The sequence below is a fragment of the Bombus pyrosoma genome, linkage group LG10 (assembly GCF_014825855.1).
Source record: "Bombus pyrosoma isolate SC7728 linkage group LG10, ASM1482585v1, whole genome shotgun sequence".
Classification (NCBI taxonomy): domain Eukaryota; kingdom Metazoa; phylum Arthropoda; class Insecta; order Hymenoptera; family Apidae; genus Bombus; species Bombus pyrosoma.
Genome location: NC_057779.1, coordinates 1 through 17,815, shown reverse-complemented (window position 1 = coordinate 17,815; position 17,815 = coordinate 1). Strand labels below are relative to the sequence as shown.

General features: G+C 31.3%; 2 protein-coding genes across 3 annotated transcripts; both read left to right on the top strand.

Annotated features, from left to right (window-relative positions):
* Positions 1-320: 320 nt before the first annotated feature.
* On the top strand, positions 321-6,852 carry LOC122571554. 2 transcript variants are annotated; one of them, XM_043735466.1, is made up of 3 exons: positions 321-525; positions 5,229-5,402; positions 5,675-6,852. In XM_043735466.1, the coding sequence occupies exons 1-3, from the start codon at positions 465-467 to the stop codon at positions 5,902-5,904; spliced, it is 465 nt and encodes a 154-aa protein (XP_043591401.1). In that variant the 5' UTR covers positions 321-464; the 3' UTR covers positions 5,905-6,852. The 2 variants fall into 2 exon arrangements, with proteins under 2 accessions (XP_043591401.1, XP_043591399.1); XM_043735464.1 differs by having other exon boundaries at positions 322-525; positions 5,172-5,402.
* Positions 6,853-7,002: 150 nt separating this feature from the next.
* Positions 7,003-12,907, top strand: LOC122571555. The gene is made up of 3 exons (XM_043735467.1): positions 7,003-7,683; positions 8,085-8,246; positions 11,347-12,907. Exons 1-3 carry the CDS (start codon positions 7,542-7,544, stop codon positions 11,553-11,555), a joined length of 513 nt encoding a protein of 170 aa, XP_043591402.1. The 5' UTR covers positions 7,003-7,541; the 3' UTR covers positions 11,556-12,907.
* Positions 12,908-17,815: the final 4,908 nt, after the last annotated feature.

The window sequence follows — 17,815 nt, the reverse complement described above, 5'->3', positions numbered from 1 at the left end:
TATGAACTTAAACGACCCAGTATTCGGACGACGTCAATAAAATAAGGTTGCAGACGAAGGATTAATAATAGTATTGCATGAGAGATTAGTTTTCTTTTTGGAAAATAAGAATTCACATGAGCATTTAATGAAGCTGAATGCGTAATACTGATCTAGACGTCGAACGATCTAGAGGAAAGGCTTCGAAGGGAAAAAGAAGCTAAATCTCTACGCGACTTGCGCGATTATGCGATCTGTGGAGGAGAGGCGAAAAACAGTGAGGAGTGGTGAAAAGAGGAGAGGAGGTCGGTGAGTGGCGTGGTGAGTGGCGGACCTCGCAATCTCATACTCGCGATCAGGCTGTCGACTCGGCGACAATCTTTCCTTGTGCCAGTGCTTCAACCCCCGTCACAAATCGCAGTTTGTATTCTGCTCCCCGAGAGTAAACTTCTTCAGGTGAGACCTTGTCTCTCGCAACTCCCGGGATGTATCGAAGAATCCTAGTGTTAATTGTTAGTCTCGCGTTCGTGTTGACGGCTCGTGCAGGTGATTATACTGAAAATTTACTTTTTAAAAAACGATACAAAAAGATTTTTTTTTCAAATATCGTGGAACACTAGTGAAAATGCAAGTGAAAGTTTGTTAAGCAATACGTTGATTTTACAAGCTGTTGGTGTGCCAATATGAAATATTTACATTTTATGTTTTTAACATTGATTCCATGTTGTGATTAATTTATTGAACGATTTTCTTTGCAATTTTTCTATAGTAGCGCTCATAGGATATATGGTGGTTTATAAAATACAGTCTATTAGAGTAATAGGATAAACATAACAGTACACATACTGTGCATATAGTATATGTATGTGTTATTCTTATAGATATATATGTATATAGTGTTCCAGATTTCTTCCACCAAACTTCTGCGTATTCTATGAGTAACAATTCAAAGAGGAACTGAACTTATATATAAGCTCATAAATATTTTATTAAACACTTACAGGAGAAGTATAAAATAACAATGGACTGGTTTTTCGTTTAAAAAAGCATAAAGGCATGCATATTAGCGGTATTTCCATTTAAATAGCGGTACTTCCATACGTTAATTCCATTTCAAAGTATTGTTCGATTTTATAAAAATATAATTGATGGAAGTTGAATTTACTACGTTACGAACCTTTCATTCGTTTCATTGAATTTCCTTATATTAATTCTTTGTATTGATCCTTTATATTATCTCCTTGTATCAGTTCTTAGTGTACAATTAATTCTTATCTGGCAAATCTTTCGCTTTAAAGTTTCTAACGAGTAAAAATGACATAATATTTGGTCATATGAGGGAGCGAATAATTGGCCCTCTTTAGCTTGTCGTTAAGGTTAATGCTCGTTTAAACATTTTATCAAACGAAACGAAAACTCACTTCCCTGTTGTTTCGTATTTTTATCATAGTTTGTGTACGACATTTTTTCTTATTTTTATTCTAGAATGTAATAGTACCGTTTGACGGAAAAACTTCAGACACTGTATATACACATCATATATGGTATTTATTGTTAATATATGTTAAAAATATGTTAGCTTAAAATTTTTGTTCATAATATCCTATACAAATTGATGACATTATTGATACGTATTTCAATTAAAATTAAAAAAGATGTAGATATAGAAAAGCTCGTTAGAAGCTAAGTAATTACAAATTTTTATTTACGAAATAGATATATGAAAGTAAGAAAGTAACTATGATAACTAGTATAATGTATTAGATTATTTCAGAAACTATGCAGATAGATTTATTAGACAAATTATTAAACATCATAGTACTTTTTAGTCCTTTTACTTTTGCTACAAAGAAGTTCTCATTATCTATTTTATGGTTTCATATTATTATGATTATTTCCACTCCTTATGTTTCTAAACCGCAAACATTAATTTCGATACCAAAAATTAATATAACATTTAACTCTTACAAGAATATATTTGCACTTGTATTTCAGAAGTACTGTGATTAAGGGCATTGAAACAAATATTCTTTACTGAATAAATATATATTTCTGATCTCTTTGCATTGCCTTTTAGCATAAAAATTTCAAAAATACAAAGGTACCCCTACTGACAGGCAATTTGTCATACACAAGCCGCCTTAGATATTTCGGTAATGCTTTGAGTAACAGATTGCATATTTCCTGATTTAGAAGCTGTACGTATTTAAATTTTATTACTGGATAACTATATCAATCACAATATTTTTGTAAATATCAAAAGAAATTTCATCATGTTATTTTCATACTGATTTCGGAATAACCGATTAAAGATGTTCCTTATAATCTAATGAATAGACAATATTAGCTATTAGATTCTGCTATAGTTTTGCACTATGATAACTGCTGAAATTGTTGGAAACGTTAACAGTACAGTATTATGATGTTGCCTTATACACGTTGGTATAAAGATATTCTAATTAATATTGCTAACTGTGTTAAAATTAATGTACATAAATTAATTATCATATAGTATCTAAGCAGTATAGACAATGCAATTTTTATATAAGACTATGTTAAAATTCAATACATTGTATAGACGTTAGGCTAGTACATGGCAACTTAATGACAGTAAACGTCCCTTTGCATGATTAAAAATGTTACCGGAGGCTACGACTAGATCAGATATATGTAGATTTGCTGGTCAAAGATATTTCCCAATATTCCGCATTGTTCAGCTTTCGATTAGCTATTTATCCCGTATATATAGTAATCATATTTACAGTTGACGTTAATTAACTGTCAGAGACTCTTGATAACTTTAAGATGTCTTTTAATATATATTTATGAGACAACGTGAAAATAAAAAAGATAAAAAAACCATTACTCTCGAGTCGCGGATATTCTCAATCGATTCGAAACAGCTTGAAACTAGATGGGTAGTACGTAGGAGTAGGTTAACTATCGTTTGTCGAACTACGAGATATGGAACAATTTGTAGGGGTGAGTAATATAGTGTCGCGACTCTTGGCGCCATAATACTGCGACCCAAATAATAACTACATTGAATATGCGTATGTTTGAAAACGGGACATTGGAAATATACGCTCGATTATAAACATTCTCACGGTACGTAAGCACCATCCATTGGTTTGTTAGAATTATGTGCGACAGTAGAGGAATGTTCCGACGTCGTAGAGGCGTCTACCAGGCGCCAGAGGAAATAGATTATTTACTTCTTCCGGAAAACAAACAATCGTTGAATTGAAATGGATTATAATCTAGAAAAATGGCTTCTATATTTTTCTAAGGAGATTAATACGTTATTATTCTGGAACATTTACGCCTTTCTCTATTTTCTTACCGTTATTGTACTAGATATACGCTGAACAAGAATGAAAAACGTTTCATCTATGTAAGATTAATTTTGGAATCTATATGTTGCTGTATATATTCTTATTTGTTTGGATTTCAAAAGTAATTATCGTGATCTTTTCACGTTCTTATTTTATGTAACATTTAATTCTATATTTTGTTCACTGACTTTTTTACCATATTTTTTATATCAATTTAGAAAGTTGCAAAAATCGTATCACTTAGTCTTGCAATGACAACGGTTTAATCTAATAGTTACTTGAGCTTAACTTTAAATAGTTAGAAAGCTAGTAATATCTTTTTTATTATTTCTCGAACAAAATTTAAATTTATTATTAGCTCTTATCAACTCTTTTTTCTGTTAAAACTAAAAATTCAGTGTTTTATGAATCAAAGATATATAAAATCACTTAATTATAATCTCATCTATTTTCTAAAACGTGAACTTTATAGTGTTTATAATAACGGAGTGATGAATTGTTTTGATTTTTAAGTAATAAAATTTCTTTCTAAAACAAACATTAAGCAAATACACACAACCGTGGCCATATCTTGTAAGTATTTCGTGCAAAACATGAAACATGTAAAGTACTTGTGAGAGGCGTATGAAAATACTGCAATGTCAAACTCAACAACTTTCGAGTGATACAAATGTTGAAGGTGAAGAATCGCGAGATAATGACGAAAGAAGTGACTGTCCGTGCAGAATGGGAAATGAATTTACTGATTGTAATTTATGAAAAAAAGTTCGAATGTTTCGATATTCTATTTACTCGACGAAATGGAACTCTTGTAGATTTGTCTCAATTTCCAAAATTCAATTAGAACTGAAAAATCAACGTTTTGCAAAAATATCGATTATTCAAAAAAATGTTATAAGTGAACCAAATGATATATGAAAACAAGCTATTGTTTATTACTTTTCTGTTGTTGAACGATTATTGCAAAATATACCATGTTCATGTAGTTTTATGTATGTTTACTACATGTAAGTAGAATTACAAGCAATAACGCCATTAGTGGTACGCTTGTACTTAATATTAGGTTGTCCGAAAAGTTTCTTTCGTTTTATGAGGAAATAATAGACGTACAGCGTTTTTGTTTTATATTATTTTGTCGAATTACGTACGATCCATTTTTTTCTGTTGAGATAAACACCGTGATATTTCACAGACTTGGTTTCACGTTTGCTTGAAGGTGCACTGTTGTAAAAAACACGTTTGCGAAAGAAAGACACTTCTCAGACAACCTAATAATTACTTCATTAAATAATCAATTAAACTGTTTCATACCATTACAACCTCAGAAACCTAACAATATCGAGTATCTTTTGAGATTATTATTTATTATTTCAAGGTTTTAAAAGTTCTATTGAATGTTCATATTCGTTTGATTTTGATTCGTTGGATCTAGGTCATGTCAAGATCGACATGATTTTTGCAAATGGAACACCCCATTTTTTATTATGCAGTGTTAGAGCTGACGGCAATATGACCTTTCCAAAACACTGGTTGATGACCTATATTTGTTAAGAATTACTTGAGTGATTTAGAAGTGCCGCCAGCACTAGCATTATCCAGGTTCCACATCGTGCCTCGAGGTCGAATTTTATGGTTTTAAAAAATCATATTGACCTTGATGCAACCTTGGCCTTAAAACTTTAGTCCGAAACATTTTTTCCAAAAATGTTTCGTTTTCAAAATAATTTGGCCGTTTTTAGGCTCATCTAACGTCCTGTATGTTTAATATTATGCGACGGAAACAATTCTAATTCTGCAAAAATTATTTTTATAAGAACGTATTTTGTATTACAAATAACTGTTCTTTTTGTTTCACAGATAAGAATGTAAGATGCTATGTGTGTACTTCATTAACGCATCCTAATTGTGAAACAGATCCTAAGGCACATAACCTTGAACTTGACGAATGTACTTTAAACCACATGGTGGATTGGAAACTGAAAATTCAACAGCACAAAGCTTTAGAATGGGCAGCTTCAATTTTTGATGTTGACAATTTGGATCCCGAACCTGTCGCTCTAATGGCGTGTGCTAAAATGATTTTTAAGGGTAAATTATTCAGAGTATGAGAATTTTAGTTCATCATCGTGATAGGTTTCAAATTTAGAAATGGTGTGAATAAACGAGCGAATGCGTGAATACGAGGGTGAAAGTGCCAAACGAAAATCTGTTGCGCCATACTTCTACCATTATCTTTATATTCAAACGTATAATTATTATTCAAATTATCATTTATCTGATTAATTACCTACCTGATTATTTAATTACCAATTATTCATCGAAAGAATGTAAGCGAAAGAACTTTTATTTATGTTTATTAGATAAATATCAAAACATCACAATGAGAAGTTGCCAAACAGCGAAGACAGAGACCTTTGACCCGTGCAAATCGATAAATACAATGATCCCTAACGATAAGAAGCTGGAATTTTGTGAATTATGCACGGAGGACGCTTGCAATAGTTCGATTACAATGTCGCCAATAATTTCCTTTACTTTGTTGTCCGCTCTTGGAGCTGTAGTTTTGGGCTGTTTTTATAACAGCGCGTAACCTTTATATATCAAAATATAGAGTTGATTGCGATCGGCCTTACAGGCGTTGCTCGTTAATCGATTCATAGCGTATTCTAAGACTTGAAAACACACACATTAAGCATATACATTGTTCACTAATATTTCACATCGTGCCACGAGTATGTATCATACAATGGATATTCGAAAAAAGGAAAAAAAAAATTAAAAATTCAGCGTTGTTAGATTAATTTTTGACTAACGAATAAATTATTTTTCTGTATATTTTTATCGTTTTCTATATACGTACATAATTTTTATTTGTATTTTCTGTAGCGAGATCGTAAATTCCTATTTCGTACAGACGAAAGATGCAAATTATTAAATAATCAAACTTCTTTTCGCGGTTAAATTAAACTTGCGATAGTCTATAAGGGAATTCATCAGATTTGTTTCATTACTTTAGAATGACTTCTGATATATATACACGTTTCTGTCTTGTTTCTTTCCTGTTTCATAATGAAATAAAAACAACGAAATACGTATGAAAGAATTCCAGACAGAAATGTGACTTTCCACACAATTTCTATTGTCCAAATTTTAAGAATAAATTGGCTAGCAGATTTTGTATATCGAATACTTCGAGAAGCTCATGTCTATAGACTTATATTTAACGACTTTATGCTGATTGAGCAATGGTCATTGCCTGTATGTGTGTTCATTATAAAAATTCGGATGTTATTATGTATATTTGTCAAATTGCATTTGCGATTAAATTCATTAAGCACGACCTTACAAGCATAAAGAAGTAAATATATGTATATTATATATGTACTTGATCTTATATGTGTATTGTACATACAAACGAAGAGGCTTATGAAATATCAAATTTGGCTAATGTTTATATCACGGAATGCTACTTAGCTTCTAAAGATGGAATATATTATTATCGAAAATTGTGACGAGCAATAAATATATATCGACCGATTGTACTGTATTATCGTTAAAAATTCAATCCGCAATTTTTCAACAAATAACTGAAGATACTAAGCAGTAAGAATTTTAAACTTTGTACATAAATGTGCGCATTAGAAAAATATACGTAATCCGTGAGGTTTCTCTAAGCAGATATGAGCGATGTCTTTTCATATTAATGGAAATATACGTTTTCGAGAAAAATTTTAAAGAAACGATATTCTCAAACATAAAAACGTAGACTACCAATTTCAAGCTTATCAAATAGTGAAATAAATGAAAATTTATGTATGCGTGGTACTTAAAGGAAACGACAGGTGATATGCGGTTAAAACTTGTCACGGCATTATCTATTTTATTCACTTTTCTATTAATGTTATTTGTAAATATGTATTAATATTCACACTTAGTTTTAATATTAACACCGTGTTTTTTTACAATGATTCGAAAGATATTACAGCTTGATTTTTAAATATGTATTCTAATGTAATATCTGTGCACTATAATTCTAAACGAGAAGAATTTAAAAAATATATGATTGGAAGGGTTTGAAAATGCAATTACTCTGTACAGTTTTTTAATAGTACTTACTTTATGATGATTATTCAATTATTAAATGCAACACTGAGGAACAATGTTGTTTGATAATTTTAACGTTTATAGATTATTACGTACACGAGGAAGATTGTATGCATAATATGTATGTATTTCTTAATACGTTTAACATCTGCACTGCAGACATCTGCTACAGTCCTTACCTTTATTATCATAGATAAGATAGCAGGTAGAACCAACATGGCTGCACAAGTAAGTTTGGCGATAATAATCGTTCTCATGAATTTGGGTAAGTAGAGCTTAAATCGGTAGCTTTTAATATTATTTTTGTGCAAGCGTTCAATGGAAATGACACTTAGTTAAGTTTACTATTAACACAATTGATAAGTATTAGGACAATTCAAAACGAATTTAATAGACAGTAATTATTGCAAGTACTTTGTTATAATTCTTAGTCGAAAAAGTTTAGTAATTCAAGAAAGAGTCACTTACAATTCACAAAGAATAATTGTAATTATGCAAAGTGTCACCACCATGATATGCATTAATATCTTATATATAGTTGTAATGATTTACAGTTAGATTAATTCCGTTACTTCACCTTTAACTTTGTTTACTTCTAAGCTTAACATTCTTTTCAACCTTACTTGTTGACTACTTTAAAATCGAGAAAATTTAACCACTTAACAGAATACACGACAGGAGGAAATCTATGGTGTTACCAATGCAATACCGATTTGACAAATGGACATACAAGAGAGTGCAACGATCCTTACGTCCCGACGCCTTATTTCGACTTAGTTCTCTGTCCCCAAAACGAGTCGCAGAATTGTCTTAAAAGCGTCATCGATTGTGCGTATAAAGTATATCCAGTTGTAAATTACTGTTGCGTGCGCTCACCTTCATTACGTGCACGCATTGTATACATGTATGTAAATCATATATGCACATATCTACTACGTGCTTATATTAACGTTGATTGCATTCGCACACGCTTCTACATACTAAACAGCTAATACCTTGGTAGTCCTTAGACTATGTCAAGAAATGTGTTTGTATTGTCCAAATGTCATATAAGTGACATATGTGAACACTTACAAATGAAACGTTTACTTATCTACAAAGCGTTTCGGTTCCTTCTTGCAAAACTGTCGGTATATTTTATGTGCGAGTAAGAATGAAAAAAATGTCATGTAAATGAGACTCGTAAATGCTTTATTAGCAAATTTACTGCGGAAATACAAAATGATAACAAATTATTTTTCATCTAAATGTAGTAATTAAACAAGCACAAGCATAATATTAATGCAACTCTCATTTCTAGACATTGCGACATTGGATTTTTCATTGCATAAAATATCAAAACAAAACGTTTGCACGATAAGATTAAGGAATTTTTTTACAATGGAAATAAAAAAAATAATCTTTTATGTACATACAGTGGTTGCAAAAAGTATTTGTGCTATTTTTGATCTATATTTCATTTTTACAGTACGAATTTTTTATCAAAAAAAAAAAAAAAAAAGAAAATGCTATGATAAATACAATGATAAAAGAAAATATATTGGGGGGAAGGACTTTATATATCTAATGATGTTTATATTTATGGTGGTATATAGACATATATCTATCTATCGCATACAGACTTAGAAATGCTATACTTTATGTAGCTCACTCTGTATATCATGTTTCTAATTACAAATATGCAAATTTCAAATTGAACAACAATGTCACGCAATCGAAATTAATGTACATTTTGCAATTAACACAGCACAGATGCTTTACATTTTTCAAGAGTATATTCAGTTTTTGATGAATTATTTATTAACTGCGATACAAAGTGTTTCAATTAAAAACTGATTATTATATTATAATGTAATAACACCATAAAAGATTTTTAATTATGTTTTCGTAGCTTTAGAAACACATGATTTTATAGTGATTATGTCATAATTCAAAATCATGTAGTTTCTCTTATGGTCTTCAATTGATTTGTAATATTTTTGAAACATACGCCACAAACTACACGCGCACTCTTTATACGTCCGAATTTTCAGTTAAAACTTGTTTTATGCTTTCACTAGTCATTCTTTTTTATTCCTTAGTGTTAGCTTTTCTTTAATTCAGGAGTCTTCTAATATTGCTTTTCAATCATTTAAAATTTCCCAAGTAGTCTACACTCGGTTGCAATTCTCCATGATTTACGATTATGTATTCATAACTTATTCATAATTAATCCATAATATTATATTTATTCATAATTATCATCTCATGATTTTGAGCTTTATCTTATTTCAAATGTTTACGCCACTCGAACATTATTGAGAAAATCTAAAGAAATATTTTGATATGGCTTTCTTTCCAGTTAATAATGTTTACTTAATACTTATACTTTTAGCGTAACACATGAAATTTCATAATTTAATTGAGTATTATGTTATTTGCGTTTGAGATTAATATATATATATTATTATGGAATATGCATAGGAGCATTTGTTCAGAATATACTAAAGATTTCGTGAGATCTTCGCGAGTAAAACTTACCAGCATGGTCACAAAGAAAGAATATTTTTGAGCAGGAATCTTAAAATATTATTTTTTAGAAATTTTAGTTTCTTCTGTAATCAATAATTGGCATACTAAAATAATAAATGAAGTGTTATAAACTCAGTATTTTCGAAGGACAATGTAGAAACACGTGTAAAGATACAAGTTGCTGAAATTTCTGACCTGGATAAAATATCGCCAAATTTTCGAGAAACACAGATTATTTCACGTCATGTAACTTCAGATACCGTCACACCCTCACCGGAAAAGGGATAATTACGACACTGATGGTGATCGGAATATTGACTTTTTAATAATAATCATATATATCCTAATATATGTATGTATCCTAAGCATATTAAGGGTATCTTCGACATTCTCAACAAAATCCACACTAGGCATCTTTTAACATTCAAAGCACGAACTTTAAACAGGCACTTAGGCATCTTTTAACATCTACGAAGTAGACATCTTCTAATACTAGCAGATCAAACATCAAGCGAACATACAAAGATATATTCTATATTTGCAGGAACACGGTTATATAAACACATACAGCTATGTGTAAAATATTATATAATAAATCTTTCGCATCTAAATGACAGATACGAACTTTTGAAGGATTAATGAAACATCAAAATACGTTTGAATTCTTAATTTTTCTCTTATAAAGGGATATATCACTTTCAATACTGTATTGAATAATATACACGTAAATTAACAAAATTATCGATTTATAGAATTGATAAATAGATATATCACCGATATTTATCACTCTTGTATTGCTTGTCACTACAAATCAATTACAGACGTGGAGTATACGTATGCGTTTACTCGATCAATTTTTAATTTCGATTTTTTCAAAACCGAAGCTTCTTCGGACAGACGTTACATTTAATTTTTTGATTTATTTTTTACGTGCAAAATTATTCTTCGAAGTATCACTTTCCAAAGACGATAGGATAATGCTTACACTTAAACATAAATATAAAATTTATGATCGTATAATAATTTAGTCATTTATTAAAAACCACAACAAAGATCTATCTATATTAGATGAGTGACATAAAGTAGAGATAACAATTTATAGTAACTGTACAAATATGGAAATATTCTTTTATTTACTGTTAATTTGTTAGTAAAATGAAAATCATATTCAGTCTTCTGAGAAGTCAGTTGTTTTAATGGCATCGTAAGATTCCTTCTCACGTTTGTAAGCAATTATATAAAATAAATACTTGATATGTTACATTCAACGTTAAACTTAGCAACGCTGGTATCCAATCTTGAAATTCTTGCTTTTTACCACCGTCACATTGATTTTCATTTAGCTTAGCTTTAAGCTTTTTCTGTTTATGATACTGCCGAGACTATAAAATAACTACATATTTCCTTCATGATGTAGATGGGCACATATTGGTAACGGTGCGAGGTTGCGTCCCGTCACGAGAAATCGATGGATACTGCCAATTAGAGGAATATTTTCAGGGATCCAGCATTGCGTGTTATTTCTGCGAAGGCTACGCTTGTAACAATCAAAATTCTACTCGTGTATTCCTGCTACACAATTTAGCATTTCTTTTAGCTTCCATCGCTATAATGTTGTATTTATAATAATATTTACTTTGCGTCTTATTTAGTTCTTAATTATTCCATTCCAGAAATATTAAGTTGCAACATACGATACGATCGATTCCACAAACACGAAAAATGTTTCAGATTCTAGCGTAGTTAAATGTGTAGTTAAATACGTTAGTAGTCTGTAATCAATGTTAATATTTTTATCATTAATATTTTAAAATAAATGTAAATAATTCCTGGTCGATATTTAATTTTACAAATAATATGTCATTTAGTATTCTAATTGTGATGTAATTAAAAGAATTTTAATATGCCTGATGCCAAAGTTGCGGAACCGATTTGTTTTCTCGTTAGTGATATTAAAAATTATAATAAAAATTTATCAACGAAAAGATTTAATTCTGTGTGAAAATTTGTACAAATCACGTCCTAGTCTATGAGAAGATAGAAATTCAAAAACGATGAAAATTATCGAGTCAAAATGAAATTCAATCATTGATCACTCTGGAATATTTCAATTTTTGAGAATAAAGATTTTGTGCAACAAAACACGTGAAATGTAAAATTAAAAGTATAAAATTGTTTTCTACACTCGATATATCATTTTTAGATTTGAAGCTATTCGAATACGACATGATCGGTGTTTTATCAGTTGCTTTATTTTAAAATGACAGGAATTGCGTCGATACGAACCATAGATGAGAATCAAATTTGTGTGCTTTTTCTGTATAAATTTGGATTTGGTTATATCACAGTGGAAGTTGATCACCATATTGACATAGTTTTGAAAAAAGATGTAATAAATGAACATACCTAAAGATGAGGAGATTCAAATGTCGACGACCAAACCAAACAAGTTTCGGATTAAGTTCAATTAAAGATTTTAATTGAATATCGTATGCGTAAGTTCATTAAATGTTGTATACAAATTAGATTTATACAACACATTTGTGTCATCTATCAGCCACAGAGAAAATCAAAAATTGGTCTAATGATTTTATTATGTTTAGAAGCAGTAATATTTAGAAATATATAAACTTTTTTTTCCTCTTGTACAAAATAAAAAACAAGCACTTATACACAAAAAGGCATACCCCATCAATTTCATTCACTTTGATATATTGTCGGGCTCAATGATCGGAGTAATTTCACTTATACATACATACATACATATATACACAGTCTGTCGTAAAAGCAACCGAACTTTTAAATAACAAGGCAGAGGCATCGTTTTGATGAAAATGTTTCATTTTATTCAAACCACATTTCCCCCAAGGGCGATACAACCATTTGTATGACAAACCAATGCGACAAACAATTGTTACACGTCTTCTTATTCTTTTGAGAATGCTCGTCACAGCTTTGCAAATGTCTTGAATGTTGAATATTGTCATAATACGCTATATTATATTACGTTATAATCTATTACGTTATATAGTATGACGTTATATAATATTACGTTATGATGTATTACGTTATAGAATATTACGTCATATTATATTACGTTATAAAGTATTACGTTATATAGTACTACCGTTATATTATATTACGATATAATGTATTACGTTATAATGTATTACGCTATATAGTATTTCGTTATATTGTATTACGTTATAATATGTTTCGTTATAATGTGTTACGTTATATTATATCACGTTATAATGTCTTGCGTTCAATTATATTACGTTGTAGTATATTACGTGGTATTGTATTGCGTGGTATTCTATTACGGTATATTATATTACGTTATAATGTACTGCGTTATCTTATATTACGTTATATTGTATTTCGTTATATTATATCACTAATAAGTATCACTACACGTAATTAATTTATGAACTTTTATGCACGAAGAATTTAGTACAGAATCTGAGGAAGCTTCTGCAATTCCTTAGAGAGTGACTTAATTTCGCATAAAGTTGCCATATATGAAAAATCGCAGACACGAGGGGCGACGCCTCGAACTTTCGCATAATTTACGTCACACGTAATTAATTTACGAACATTTATGCACGAAGAATTTAGTACAGGATTTAAGGAAGCTTCTTCAATGCCTTAGAGAGTGAATTAATATCGCAAAGAACTCTCACGTATGAAAAATCGCAGACCCCTATCGCGTTAGCCGCGATATTTACTACGATAATTGTCCATAACTAATTAATTAAAGGGAAATTGTTTTTAAGAAGACTAGAACAGAAAAGAATTTCTAAATTTGAGAAAAAGCAGATATGGGAATTTTATTAGGTTACAATGAGATCGGTTATAGAGTTCTTGTAAATAATAAAATAATAGTTGCGAAACATGTTGATATCGTAGAAAGAGATGTAAAATGTATCGGTTTAGATGAATCAGACGAAGAAAATAACGATTGTGTAAGTGACGAATCATCGGATGATAGCTTCGAAAGCGCTGATGAAATTGAACAAGAAAAAGTTAAAGAAAATAAAAATGATTCGAAATCTAAGATTGATTTTGAGCATATACCACGTAAATCAAAACGCGAGAGAAAAGAACCAATTAAATATCCAGGAAATATATATAGTAATAATATTTACGCAAATTATTGTAGTGTAAATACTCCTCTTACATTTGAGGAGGCGATTGAAAGTAATTTTTTTTATTATTTATTTAAATTTTACAATTTGTCCAGTAGAACATTTGCTAAAATATTATAGCTGTAAACATTTGGTAAAATATAGCATGTGGATTGTTACCCCCAGCGGGACTCCATCTTCCAGGTTGTTTATTGTATTTCTATTGTGATGTCTGCAGGATGCTTCTTCTTCAGTCTTCTTTCTATTATAGTTTTATTCGTTTCAGCAACCAGCTGATTTGGGCTTGTTGCAAGTCTTTCTTTATACTTTTTTGCATATCTGGCGATTTCCTCTTTGACTGTTGGAATTTTTAAATCTTTTTGTAAGTCTTCATTTCTGACGTACCATGGAGCGTTAACTATTGTCTTTAAGATTTTTGCTTGCTCTGTTTCTATTTTATTTATGTGACTCATTGCTGTCATACCCCATAGTGGGACTCCGTATGTCCAGATTATTTGTATAAATTTAGTTTATTCATTATGCTTAATTGAGATTTCCTATTGGTTAACCAGTACATCTGCTTCATTTTTCCACGTATTCTGTTTGTTATTGATTTTATGTGATGCTTCCATGTAAGGTGTGTATCTAAATGTATTCCTAGATATTTGACATGCTTTGTTTGTGCTATGTGGGCGCCATTCAGTTGGATATCTGGTGTTTTACCTTTTCTAAGCGTAAATGTTATGTGATTGCACTTACTGGTGTTCGCTTTTATTTGTTTGTTTTGCAGCCACTTTTCTATTTTTGTAATGTGTTCTTGTAATAGTGCGGCAGCCGTTTCTGGATTTGCGTGCCTCGCTAGTATGACCGTATCGTCCGCGAACGTTAGTGTTTTGCTGTTGACAGTTGTTGGTATGTCTGCCGTATATAGTGTGTATAGTATTGGTCCCAGGACGCTTCCTTGCGGTACTCCTGCTTTGATATCCTTAATTTCAGAATATGCAACATTTATTTTTACTACAAAGGTTGTATTGTTTAAGTAAGATTTGAGTAGTTTGTAGATTTGTTCTGGAAATTGCTTTTTGATTGTTTGAAGAAGTTTTTCATGGTTAACTTTGTCGAATGCTTTTTCGATGTCCATAAAGAGTGCCGTACAATATTGTTTTGTTTCCAATGCCTGTAAGATTTCGTTGACGAGTCTATGCATTTGTTCTATTGTGGAGTGTTTATTCCTGAATCCAAATTGATGGTCCGGTATTAGTTTTTCTTTTTCTATTGTTGGTTTTAGGCGGTTATATATTATTTTTTCTAGTAGTTTGGAAAACGCAGTAGTAATGATATTGGCCTGTAAGATGCAGTTAAATGTGGGTTTTTGTTTGGTTTGGGTAACATTACGATCTGTGCTATTTTCCATAGTGCAAGAAAAAACTGTATTCTTAGAATTGCGTTGAATATTATCGTTGTTAGTCTTATTACCTTTGGGGGGAGTTTTTTTAAGATTTTTCCATTGATCAAGTCAAATTCTGGTGCTTTACTCGCCTTAATTAAGTTTGTAACTTCTTGCGCTGTTGTGCTGAGTATGGTGCAGCGTTTGTCAGTTGTGTTGTTGGCATTTTCCACTTCTTCATTTGTTTGCCATCTGGGAATGTTGTTATTAATTTCATACGGTGAAAATGTATTTTGTAAGTGCTTCGAAAATTCTTCTGCCTGCTCTTCGTTGCTTCTGGCCCATGAGTTGTCCATTTTTTTGATTGCTGAGATTGATTTTATTGTTTTCTTAACTTTGTTGGTGACTTTCCATAGGGAGTGGTTGGTATTCTCATGCCCGGATAGTGATTCGATGAATTTTGAGAATTCGTTATTACGAAGTTCCCTTATTTTATTCTTTAATTCCTTTGTAAGTTTATTTAGGTTTTTCTTATTTTCTCGTGTTCTCTGTTTTTTCCATTTTAATTTCGCTTTTCTTTTTTCCCTGATTTTATCTAGGATATCCTGTGGAATAGTTTTTGATTGCCTGCTATTTGATTCATAGGTGGTGGTTGCCCACGCTGCTTCCTGTATTATTTTTGTCAGAGTTGCTACTGCCTGCTCAATGTGTTCAGGTGCTTTCAACGGGATATTGCAGTTGATTTTGTTTTAGCTCTTTAAAAGTTTGCCAATTAGTGATTTTATTGCAAAGCGACTCTGACTTGTTATAAAGTAGTGGTTTGCCTGTATATTCTAATATAATTGGTTTGTGGTCGGAGTTAAGCTGAAGGCTGGTTGTTATTTTTAATTTACTTACACTTAATCCTTTTGTTATTGCAAAATCCAACAGGTCAGGTGTTTTATTGAGGTCTGTCGGCCAGTACGTTGGTCTTCCTGTAGATAGCACGTTGAGGTTGCTATTTCTAATATATTTTTCTAGTGTTCTGACTCTCGGTGTATTAATTCTCGAACCCCATAACGTGTGCTTCGCATTAAAGTCTCCTGCTGCGATATATTTGTCGCCTAAGGATTGGAAGTACTCTTCCCATTTTTTAAGCGTCATTTTGTGTCTCGGTGGTGCATATACTGCTGGTATCTGAAAGTAATTGTCATTAGTTTGTATTGTGACAGTGGTTGCTTGTAGGTGTTCTTGATTTGTTTGACTATGTAGGCGATGCTTGATGTCATTTTTTATTATTACTGCAGTTCCTCCATGTGCTTTACCTGAGGGGTGTTTGGTGTCGTAGATAGTGTAATACGGTATTTTCATGTAACTTTTTAAGGTGAAATGTGTTTCTGAGACAAGTAGTATATCAATATTATTTTTATACAAGAATGTTTTAGTTTCGTGGGCTCGCTGTTGCAAGCCATTGGAGTTCCAGGCTGCTATTTTCAGCATGTTCCACTCTATTTTTTACTTAGCAAGTTTGTGAGTAATTGTAACATGATTGTTTTTTGTTGTACTTGTTGCCTTAGTGTTGTGTTTAATTCACTTACCATTTTTCCTAGCATCTCTGTACTTTTAATGGATTGTTTTAGCATTTCTTTGATTTCTGTAGCGTCTTCGATATTTTTGCTTTGATTCTGATTAAGCGTTGCTTGGCTAATGTTTCGGGTTACTTGCGCATAGCTTCGGTAACCTTGAGGATTAATGTTTCCGCTTATAATGTGGATCGTTATGTGCTATCAATGTTGTATCATTCTCCGTTGTACCTTGTTGTGGTTTGTAGTTATTGGTTGATCTATTGCGACGTGGTGAAAACAATTTGCGTTGTAATTGTTTCTTAATTACACATCCTTTGCAGCTGGCTGGGTGGTTTCCATTACAGTTATAGCACCTAACTTCTTCTATTTTTCCTGTGTATGGGCAGTGTATTGTTAAGTGATTTTTTGCACATTTAACACATACCGGGCTTCTGTTACAATAATTTTTTGTATGACCGTATTGTTGACACCGCATGCATTGCGGTATATCTTTTTTATAGCGTGGTGGTTCTACAGTTACTATTGTGTTTAGGATTTTTTTGATTTCATAAATTTCTTTGTTGTTGATTCTGGGTTCGAGTTCTATTAAGAATAATGGTAATGGTTGTTTTGTATCGTATTTTGTAATATTGTTTATTGTTCTTGTTTGATGTCCAATTTTTGCTAGTTCATCACTTAACTTTTTCGTGCTGATTTTTGGATGCAGTCCTCTTATAACTATCTTGTAGCTTCTTTCCGTTTTTAGCTGATATGTGTGGTATATAGCATTTTTTTCCTTTAATGCTTTTATTACATTCCTATAAACCT